General features: G+C 56.0%; 1 protein-coding gene across 1 annotated transcript; it reads left to right on the plus strand.

The window, feature by feature from the left end:
* The first annotated feature begins 1,191 nt into the window (after positions 1-1,191).
* Positions 1,192-10,704, plus strand: EEF2 (eukaryotic translation elongation factor 2). The gene is made up of 15 exons (XM_082330976.1): positions 1,192-1,324; positions 2,129-2,343; positions 3,063-3,244; positions 3,332-3,543; positions 4,440-4,618; positions 5,007-5,112; positions 5,428-5,541; positions 5,721-5,859; positions 6,287-6,482; positions 6,682-6,940; positions 7,268-7,375; positions 7,483-7,836; positions 8,773-8,955; positions 9,044-9,176; positions 10,067-10,704. Exons 1-15 carry the CDS (start codon positions 1,322-1,324, stop codon positions 10,258-10,260), a joined length of 2,577 nt encoding a protein of 858 aa, XP_082187102.1. The 5' UTR covers positions 1,192-1,321; the 3' UTR covers positions 10,261-10,704.
* Positions 10,705-10,741: the final 37 nt, after the last annotated feature.

Below are 10,741 nucleotides of genomic sequence, written 5' to 3' on the forward strand. Positions count from 1 at the left end.
GAAGCAGCAAAATATTTATGCTGTGGAGATGGAGTTACGTTCCCCCCTGCCTGGAGTCCCTCTTGCCCGCATGTGTAACCTCCCTTTAATCTGTTCCTAACTCAGGTAATGCTCTTCACTGCGTAGAGCTTCAGCTTCCCAACTCGCTGGGAGAAACCCAGGGGATTTTGGCCCTTCCTTCCTGCGCTGGGTTGGAAGGAATCCCCCCAAATCGCGCCCGGGGCCTTCCCTGGCACTGCGCAGTTGTTCTGCATCCTTCGGCCGGGTTAAACCGGCGCCGCCGGAGCACAAGGAATCACGGCACCGCCCAGGGAGGAGCGGGGCCGCTGGGCTCCCCGGAGGGACCTCGATGGCCCCCGGCGTCCCAGCCGGAGCCCGTCAGCCCAGCAGCACGGCCCGGGGCTGCAGGGGGAGGCCTCGTCCCCGGTGCACAGCGTGCAGCCCACCGGGACCCGCGGGAGGCGGTGCAGGGGTGACGAGGGCTCGGCCAGGGGACACCGCGCTGCCCCGGCCCCGCCGCGGGGTGAGGGGGCCCCGCCGGTTCCCCCCGCCCCGGCCCCGCCGCGCTCCTCCCCGCCCGCAGGGGGCGCTGCAGCGCCGGCGCCCCCCTCTGAGGCTCGGGCCGGCCGGCGCATGCGCAGCGCGGGGACCCTGCGGGGCCGGGGCGCACCGGGCCACGGCAATGCCCGACCGGGCGGGGCGGAGGGCGGCGGGGCGGGCAGGGCCCAACGGAGGCCGGTGCCCGGGCTGACACCGGGCTCTGCCCTACCGCCTCTTCCTGGGAGCAGAGATCCCGGGCTGGCCTGCCGCTCTGGTGGGGCCGGCGGCGGGGGCCCTCCCCGCTCCGACAGCACCGGCGGCGCCGCTGCCCCCGGGGATCACCGCCCGCAGGGGCCGTACCGACTCCGCCCACCCCCGGGCCGGTTCCCCACCCGAGTTACCGGCAGCGGGTGGGGAGGGCTTTCCCCCCGCTGCGGCCCGGGCAGAGCCGCGGCAGGGCGGGGCGGGAGCTGCCGGTCCCGGCTCCCCCGCAGGCCCCGGTGCAGCCCCGGTGAGCGGCCACGTGGTCCCGCCCCGGCGGAACAGCCCTCCCAACCATAGAGGGTGCCGGCCGCTGCGGGCCAGAGAGGCGCGGCTGCGCATGCGCCTTGGGTGCCGGGTGCGCAGTTCCCGCCCCCCGGCCGGCGCCGTCGTATAAGAAGGGGGCGGTTGACGTCAGCGTTCTCTTCCGCCCGCTCTGCGCTCGCCAGCGAGACAGGGCTGTTGCCGCCGCCATTGCTGTAACCCCCCCGCCCCGGAGAATCCACCGCCATCCGCCACCATGGTGAGGCCTCGCGTTCTGCCGCCGCCGCGGCGGGCCGAGCGGGCACCGCGCTCGCTGCGGCAGGAGAGATGGCTGCCCCGGGAGGGCCCGCGGGCCTGCGGCGGAGGCAGCGGCCTGTCGTGCCGGGCTGGGCCGCTGCTGAGAGGAGAGGGGTGGGGCTGGAAAGCCTACCCGGGGGGAGGGGACTGTCCCCGGGGAGACTCGGGGCCCTTGCCCGGCGCGTGGGGCTCGGTGGCCCTGGGGGCCTGTGTCAGCCCGCGTAGGGTCTTCCCCTCCCGGTGCCGGGGCTGCCGCGGCCGTGCCGGTGGGGCCCGGTGGTGCTACGGCTGCCCCGCGGGAAGGGGGAACGGCAGCGGTGATGATGTGGCGCCGGGACGGTGTTGATGCCGAGGACGGGGCCTTTGCGGTGGCTGGCGCCTGCCTTACGTAACGCTGCGGCCCGGGCGGGGGAGAAACCGACCGGGCTGTCAGCCGCCCGCCGCGGAGCAGCGACCGACCGGGGCTCCGCTTTTAGCGGGGGTTTGCCTCAAGGAGCCGTTGACGCTGCTGCAGTTTGCAGGATGCTGAGGCAGGGAGGGAGCACGCTGGGTGCTCTTGCTGCAGGCCCAGGCCCCTCTGCTTGTAACACCCGTGTCTGCAGTGCCCTTGCTGTGGGTTGTCTTGTAACGCAGGCTGCACGGGCAGAATCGATGTCAGTGTGACTATGGCAGGTATTTGTGGTGGTGGTTGGGCTTCTTAGAATTACCAAAGCCGTTTCTATATACCCTGTGTTTTTCTCTTCCCCTCCCTCTCTCATTCTTCAAGGTGAACTTCACAGTAGACCAGATACGGGCCATCATGGACAAAAAGGCCAACATCAGAAACATGTCTGTCATTGCTCACGTTGATCACGGCAAATCAACCTTGACTGATTCTCTGGTATGCAAAGCTGGTATCATTGCCTCTGCCCGCGCGGGGGAGACCCGTTTCACTGACACAAGGAAGGATGAGCAGGAACGGTGCATCACCATCAAATCAACGTGAGTTCCCTCCCTTCAGGCACCTCAGTGCTCCCGCTGCGTGGTCTGAGCTCAGGGGGGCTTTGTGTCCTCCACTGGTTTGATCGCGAGATGGAAGAAGACGGCGTCAGGCTTTCTCTAGGCTAGTTCAGAAGCTCATCTCTTGCTCGTGAGGATTGCTTAAATGAAAGAGCAAGTATTGATTGGGCTTGTGGTGAATCATAGAGCACTACCTTGGTGGCCACTGAGAAACAGATGTGCAGCAAGAGCTTCAGCCTTCCATTTTAGCCCTGGGGCTGCTGGATGTGGCTGATGTCCGCTGGATTCATGCGGATGCGGTGTGGAGACTCTTGGGAGCATCTCTGGTGGTGTACCTGGTGGCTGTGTCACCGTGGGCGGTTTGAGGACCCTGAGGGGTGTGAAAAGGGATCAAAAAGGAGGTTGGGCCTAGTAGAAGAAGCATAAATCCTTGATTGGAAGAAATGGAAGCCTCTTTGGGTACTTAAATGGCATGGAGTCAGAAGATGTTATGATTTCCGAAGAGGTTATGGTTTCAGAAAAGCGTAGGAGGGGCAGATTTTAGCCTGCACTCCTGGTTATCTCCCACACTGGCCTCCCGGGAAGATGCTTCAGGAAATCCTTAAGCCCAGGCACAGCTGTCTGTGTGGGATAAAAAGCTGTTTCTAAGCCTTGGGGAGGGGTGATGTGTAAATAATTTCAATAGCTTTCCTTTTTTTCAGAGCTATTTCCCTGTTTTACGAGCTCTCTGAAAATGATTTGGCCTTCATCAAGCAGAGCAAGGATGGTTCTGGTTTCTTGATCAACCTGATTGACTCTCCTGGGCATGTGGACTTCTCTTCAGAGGTCACTGCTGCTCTTCGTGTCACTGATGGTGCCCTGGTTGTTGTAGACTGCGTATCTGGTAAGGTTTTCTGCAGCCGTATGTAACTGGAGTGTATGTTGGGCAAGTTGGAAGACAAGGATAACTTAATTCCCCTGTGTTTGGCAGGTGTGTGCGTACAGACAGAGACTGTGCTGCGTCAGGCCATTGCTGAGAGGATCAAGCCTGTCCTGATGATGAACAAGATGGACCGAGCGCTGCTGGAGCTGCAGCTGGAGCCAGAAGAGCTGTACCAGACCTTCCAGCGCATCGTGGAAAACGTGAACGTCATTATTTCCACGTACGGAGAAGGAGAAAGTGGCCCCATGGGAAATATCATGGTAAGTGGAAGGCTGTGTTTGAAATGAGTGAGAGGGAGCAGTTGTGGCTCTTTCCAATCTCAAGTGGAGAAGTGAGAGTAGAATAACGAAGGCACCCGTACTGCCCAGGCTTGCGCTGGTTTGGAGCTCTCCTTAGCTTCCCTTCCAAATTTTCTGTTAGCTCAAGGCCTGAGTAAATAAAGACTATAAATACAAAAAAGTATTTTCTCCCTTTACAAAGGGTGCCCTTGTTTTGTAGGACACTTTCTTGCCCACGTCACATCTGTGATGTCGGGTGATGCGAGATCCTAGGCTCCTACGCAAGCGTCATTCCCCCAGCTGTCTTCTGAAATGGAAGGCCAGTAGGTGTCTGCCAGTCCCTGCGCTGCGAGCGCTCCCCGCCGGGTTCCTGGGTAGCAAGCAGGGCTGTCGGCTCTGACAGAAAGCTTGCGCTTTGTTCCCGTTGAGCACTCTCCTGCATGCTGCAGGTTTTTATGTATTGCTGATACTCCCCGTGAAAGACTGGAATCTTACCTGCACTCAAATCTACGTAGCTGTTGAGTGTCTAAATACATAGTTGGTCAAAGTGATGAAAAACGGATCTAGTTCTGCGGTACAAAGCTAAAATGGTGGGTGTGTGGCCAGGCTGTCCCAGACCTCGGAGATGGCCGCTGTCACAGAACTGCTCAAGGGTCCCATAGTCACAGAATCGTTAAGGTTGGAGAGGACCTCTGAGATCGAGTCCAACCTGTTAACCTAACGGCCTGGTCCGCTTCTAGACCATGTCCCTAAGCAAGTCCTGAAGCTCCATCTTGAAACTCTTTTCATACTTGAGCGTTGTTTGGGACTGAGTAGGCTGACTGCTGTAACGTGCCGCGGCTGTTCCTCTGTAACCCGGCTCTCCTGTTCCCTTTCAGATTGACCCTGTGCTTGGTACCGTCGGCTTTGGTTCTGGCCTGCACGGCTGGGCTTTCACTCTGAAACAGTTTGCTGAAATGTATGTTGCAAAGTTTGCTGCCAAGGGTGATGCCCAGCTGAATCCATCTGAGCGTGCCAAGAAAGTAGAAGACATGATGAAGAAGCTGTGGGGAGACAGGTGAGGAATTGGGGCTGTTGATTTTAATTCCGGATCAGCTCTGTGTGGCTGCAGCCTGACGCTGTAGAAGATCAGTAAGGAGGGAGGATGTGGTTGTGCCTGCTTACAGCCCTGTCTCAGTGACTTAGTGCATATGGTAGCAAAAGAACTGTTTCCCATGAAATCTTTACAGAATAGGAAACACGCGGATAAATGGGGAGGGGGTGGTGAGTTGGCAACATGGGTTAAATGCATTTTGGCCAGCTCTGAAAACCTGAGAGTGATGGGGGAAGGTATGAAGACTGTTCTTACTCGGCAGCTCTCGCCTCTGGCCTGAGCAGGCAGAGCAAGCCACGCTTCCGTAGCTGAACTGAGCATTGATACTTGTCTGACTTGATTCTTTCTCCAGATATTTTGATCCTGCTACCGGCAAGTTCAGCAAATCTGCTACCAGCCCCGATGGAAATAAACTGCCCAGGACCTTCTGCCAGCTCATCCTCGACCCCATCTTCAAGGTGAGCTCCTTGGTGTTCAGCCCTTGCTGCTGCCTTATGCTCTGGTTCAGTTACAGTGCGTGATGATGGAAAATTTCTTCACTTTGACCTGACTTGTCTGATTGAAGAAATTTAAATATCTGACACAAGCCTAGCTCGTTACTCTGTGCAGGCAGGGAAGCTGGTAGTGGATACTGTGCAGGCAAGTATGTGTCTGAGCCTCCAGATGGATTCAGCTGGGTGATGGGCAAGAACAGAGATTCTCTTTAGAGACATTTGTGCTGCTTCTTCAAACTGGGTCACTGGCGATGTTCATAACTGCTGCTGTTGTTCCAGGTTTTCAATGCAATCATGGCCTTCAAGAAAGAGGAGGCGGCTAAACTGATTGAGAAACTGGACATCAAGCTTGACAGTGAAGATAAGGACAAGGAGGGCAAACCCCTGCTGAAGGTGAGACTGGTCTGAATTGTTTGTGGGGAGGAGATGAGCAGTTGTGCTGCTCCAACGATAAAAACCCTGCTTGGGTGGGAAGGTGCTGTGGGCAGCTTGGAGGCTGGGGAAGCGAGGGCAGGTTAACTGCCAGGTTGTGAACAATCTGACGGGGTCTTGCTCCTCTGATCTCTGCTCAGGCCGTGATGAGGCGCTGGCTGCCTGCCGGAGATGCCCTGCTGCAGATGATCACCATTCACCTGCCTTCTCCTGTCACAGCCCAGAAGTACCGCTGTGAGCTGCTCTACGAGGGACCCCCTGATGATGAGGCTGCCATAGGTATGGTGAGCCGCTGCTTTGCTGCCAGCCATCTCCTCACTTAAGCGCTCAGTGCTCCAACACGCCCGCAGCCATCTTGTTCTCCAAGTACACAGCTTGGTAGCTACTGTAATTCTTGAGTCTGTAGCTTTTCTAGTATGGATCAAACAAGCTTATGAGCTTTACTCCGGAGGACTGAGCTAGCTGAGTAACTGGAGAGTAGCCAGGGTGTGTGCTGAAGGCTCAGGCTGAGCCTGTGTTCGTTTAAAACATCCCTTGGCAATGTGATCTGTGGTTGGGCTGTCCAGCTGTCCGGACAGAAGCAAGTGGGCTGGGACAATGGTGGGCACAGGTCTTGTGTGGGGATTTGGGGTGAGTGGGGGACAGGGCACATGTACCAAATGCGAGAAATGATACTGAACTAGTTGCTCTCTCTCCCTCCTCCCAGGTATTAAGAACTGTGACCCCAAAGGCCCCCTGATGATGTACATCTCTAAAATGGTGCCAACCTCTGACAAGGGACGTTTCTACGCTTTTGGACGTGTCTTCTCTGGTCTCGTCTCAACTGGCTTGAAAGTCAGAATCATGGGACCAAACTACACACCTGGCAAGAAGGAGGATCTGTACCTGAAGCCAATTCAAAGGTCAGTCCTGGCTGGGTGGAGTGTGCTCGGAGCCATGGTTCAGATTTGTGGTTCTAGAACTGTCTTAGGGCTCTTCTCATCTCTGAGGCCAGGCGAGACACTTGGCCGTGGACTTCAAGTCTGCTGCCACAACTCCAGGATACTGTCTGGTGGGACCGCCTCTTTCAAACTTCATTAAAACAACTTTCTCTTTCACCAGGACCATTCTCATGATGGGCCGCTACGTTGAACCCATCGAGGACGTGCCTTGTGGAAACATTGTTGGTCTGGTTGGTGTCGACCAGTTCCTTGTGAAGACTGGAACCATCACCACCTTCGAGCACGCTCACAACATGAGAGTCATGAAGTTCAGCGTCAGCCCCGTTGTGCGCGTGGCTGTGGAAGCCAAGAACCCAGCTGACCTCCCCAAGCTGGTGGAGGGACTGAAGCGTCTTGCCAAGTCTGACCCTATGGTGCAGGTGAATGTCCAAAATGGTTTTGGGGACAGGAGAAATCCTGGTCCTGCTGGCACAGGAGGCTTCTGCCTTTAATTGTGGTTGTACTGGGGATGCTGGCAGAAAAGTCTTGAGTTGAGTATTGGTCCCAGTCCTAGCAGAGTGGGAAGGAATACTGCATTTCACCTTGGGGTTGGTGCTGAGTCATCCCCAGATCAGTGGAAAGAGCATCTAAAAGTAGCTCTGTGAGTCAAAGGCTCATCGGAGACAGTCCCTAGTATTTTCTGTGCGAGAGCTTTTGTTGCATTGCAGTCAAAAACCTCACCGGTTGTGTAAATGGTTTTTTTTCAGTGCATCATTGAGGAGTCTGGGGAGCACATCATCGCTGGCGCGGGGGAGCTGCACTTGGAGATCTGCCTGAAGGATCTGGAAGAGGACCACGCGTGCATTCCTATTAAGGTAGAGGGGCTGCAGTGGCAGAGCTGCTGGTGAGCTCTGAGCAGGTATCTGGTGAGCTGCCGTTTGGTTGGTGGCTCACTGCTCTTCTCTGCTCTTTGTCACCGCAGAAATCGGATCCTGTTGTGTCCTACCGTGAGACGGTCAGCGAGGAATCCAACGTGATGTGCCTTTCCAAGTCCCCCAACAAACACAACAGGCTGTACATGAAGGCCCGGCCCTTCCCAGATGGCTTGGCTGAAGACATCGACAAGGGCGAGGTCTCTGCCCGTCAGGAGCTGAAGCAGCGCGCTCGTTACCTGGCTGAGAAGTACGAGTGGGACGTCACTGAAGCCAGGAAAATCTGGTGCTTTGGTCCCGATGGCACTGGCCCCAACATCCTGACCGACATCACCAAGGGAGTGCAGTACCTGAACGAGATCAAGGACAGCGTGGTGGCCGGCTTCCAGTGGGCGACGAAGGAGGTAAGGGGCAGCGCCTGGCTCTGGTCGCGGCGGGGCTGGGATCGCTCCGGGGCAGGCGGTGTGCGGCGTTACAAATGGCTACTGCACGTCTTCTCAAAGAAGTTTTGGAAAAACCGTCGCATACAGTGCAATGTATTTATAATTCAGAAGTATCTTTTAGGGTAAGTGAAACTCGCTGACAGCTGGAAGGGAGATGTCCTACCAGTTCAGCCACACACAAACCTCAAGACAAAAAGCTTTCTCCCAGCACTGCAGAAAAATTCATCATGGCAGCATGTACTTAAAATTTTAAAAAGCTTTTCAGAGGGCAAAATGCAACAGCAGGGATGGAAATTATTAAGATGAATAACACAACTGGGGTCAAAAGAAAATGAAAGGAACTCGGCAAAGATCTGGCCTTGTTTACCAATTATTTTTTTCAGGACTAGACAGGAGATGACTTGAGAATAACGAGTTGACAGGTAGACTGGGAACAACAACAGGAGAGGTTTTTTTCGTGTTTACTTTTTTTAAGTTAGTCTCAGTCTGAAGAAGACGATACCATGCCAACAGCTTTTTTTTTTGTCCCAGTAGTGTGAAAAACTACTTTTCCTGGCCAAACGCTTGAGTTGCAGCATCATAAATGTGTGTCAGCACTTCCGCTGCTGATGCGAACCTCGGAGCTGTTGTGTGAAGATATTGGTAAATGGTTTCGGTGCCCGAAGCCGCCTCTGAGGAGCTGTGGTGGTGGAGGCAGGAGTCGCTGCTCCTTCGGTCCTAGGCAAGGAAGGTGACTTGCCAAATGGCTCCTTGCTGTGCCAAGTGGGCTCTTGTGCTTCCCGCTCTAGGACCCACTTCCAGGGAATGCCCGTAAGCCGGGGGACCGGAGCCTTTTGGCAGGGAGCGCCAGCTGTCGCCTGACACGGCGTTGCTTGACCCCCTGCTCTGCTTTTCCAGGGGGTCCTGTGCGAGGAGAACATGCGTGGCGTGCGTTTTGATGTGCACGATGTCACCCTGCACGCCGATGCCATCCACCGCGGAGGCGGGCAGATCATTCCCACTGCCAGGAGATGCCTGTACGCCTGCGTGCTCACCGCTCAGCCCAGGCTCATGGAGCCCATCTACCTTGTGGAAATCCAGGTGAGGAACCTCTGCTCAGCCCAGAAGATGCTGTGTGAAGAGAACGTGAGCAGGCGGTTTGTGGTCCTGACACCTCTCTCTCTTGCAGTGCCCGGAGCAGGTGGTCGGTGGCATCTATGGGGTGCTGAACAGGAAGCGTGGCCACGTGTTTGAGGAGACCCAGGTGGCCGGCACCCCCATGTTCGTGGTGAAGGCCTACCTGCCTGTCAACGAGTCCTTTGGTGAGTGTCCTGGTCCTGGGCATGCGGCAGCTCCCGCGAGCTTGATACCAGCCCTGGGAAGGAAGGAGATCCTTTGTGGCCGGCTGTCTGATGGCAACGGTTGTAGAATCATTAAGGTTGGAAAAGACCCTTAAGATCATGGAGTCCAACCGTTAGCCCAGCACTGCCAAGGCCACCACTAACCCATGTCCCCAAGCACCACATCTCCCCGGCTGTTAAATCCCCCCAGGGATGGGGACTCAGCCCCTGCCCTGGGCAGCCTGGGCCAGGCCCTGGCAGCCCTTTGGGGGAAGAAGCTTTTCCCAATACCCAACCCAAACCTGCCCTGGCGCAGCTTGATGGGACCTTTCCTCCTATCGCTTGTTACTTGGGAGAAGAGACCAACATCACAGAATGGTTTGGGTTGGAAGGGACCTTTCAAGCCCATCCAGTCCAACCCCCTGCCATGGGCAGGGACATCTTCAACCAGATCAGGGTGCTCACAGCCCGGTCCAACCTGGCCTTGAGTGTTTCCAGAGATGGGGCATCCACCACCTCTCTGGGCAACCTGGGCCAGTGCTTCACCACCCTCTTAAAGAGTTTATTCCTTACATCCAGTCTGAATCTCCCCTCTTTTAATTTAAAACCATTCCCCCTTGTCCTATCGCTGCAAGCTCTACTAAAAAGTCTGTCCCCGTCTGTCTTGGAAGTCCCCTTGAAGTCCTGAGAGGCCACAGCGAGGTCTTCCTGGAGCCTCCCCGCCCTTCCTCACAGCCGAGGGGCGCGGTGGTCGCCATCTCTGGAGGCTTTTGGGTTCCTTGGCTCTAGCCACGCCGGTGGTGACCCGGAGCGCAGGTTGACACCAAATTACGCCCGTTCTTCCACCTCACCCCCTCTCTTCTTCCTCACAGGTTTTACGGCGGATTTGCGGTCCAACACGGGGGGCCAGGCTTTCCCCCAGTGCGTCTTTGACCACTGGCAGATCCTGCCCGGGGATCCCTTCGACAGCGCCAGCCGGCCCTGCCAGGTGGTGGCCGAGACCCGCAAACGCAAAGGGCTGAAGGAAGGCATCCCCGCCCTCGACAACTTCCTCGACAAACTCTAATTAAACTCGTTGGACTCTTGGGAAAGGGGGGGGGAAATTAATTAATTAGCGTTAACGCCCGTGCGAAGGGGTAGATGCCCGTGACCACCATCTCTTTGCATTGTTAATTAATCGGTTTCATAGCGATTTGAGACTTTGAATGAGGAGGAGAGAAAAAAAAAAAAAAGGCCTTATAGGTTTCTGTGTTGCACATGCCTCATCTTTGCCATTGTAACTAAAACATTTCCACTAGATTTGCCCAATTCTGTATTTATTTCACTCGAAAGCGTTTCTGCGGAAGGTGAGAAGGAGGAAACGCCCTCCTTCATTTCTCCCAAAATAAAACCGGGGTTAAAAAAAAAAAAAAAAATCGATGCAAAACGAGGAAAGGGTGTGACTTGTCCGTCGTGACCATCGCCGCCTGTGTTAGTGCCACTGGAATTAATAAAATTGGATAATGGTGAACGATGGTGCTTTGGGTGCTTTTCCCAAGCGGGAAGGG

The sequence above is a fragment of the Platalea leucorodia genome (genome assembly GCF_965183815.1).
Source record: "Platalea leucorodia genome assembly, chromosome: 21".
NCBI lineage: Eukaryota > Metazoa > Chordata > Aves > Pelecaniformes > Threskiornithidae > Platalea > Platalea leucorodia.

Coding starts and splice junctions, on each gene's coding strand:
- EEF2 (XM_082330976.1), top strand. Junction 5,113..5,427: donor TCCTCGACCCCATCTTCAAG/GTGAGCTCCTTG, acceptor CTGTTGTTCCAG/GTTTTCAATGCAATCATGGC. Junction 5,860..6,286: donor TGATGATGAGGCTGCCATAG/GTATGGTGAGCC, acceptor CCCTCCTCCCAG/GTATTAAGAACTGTGACCCC.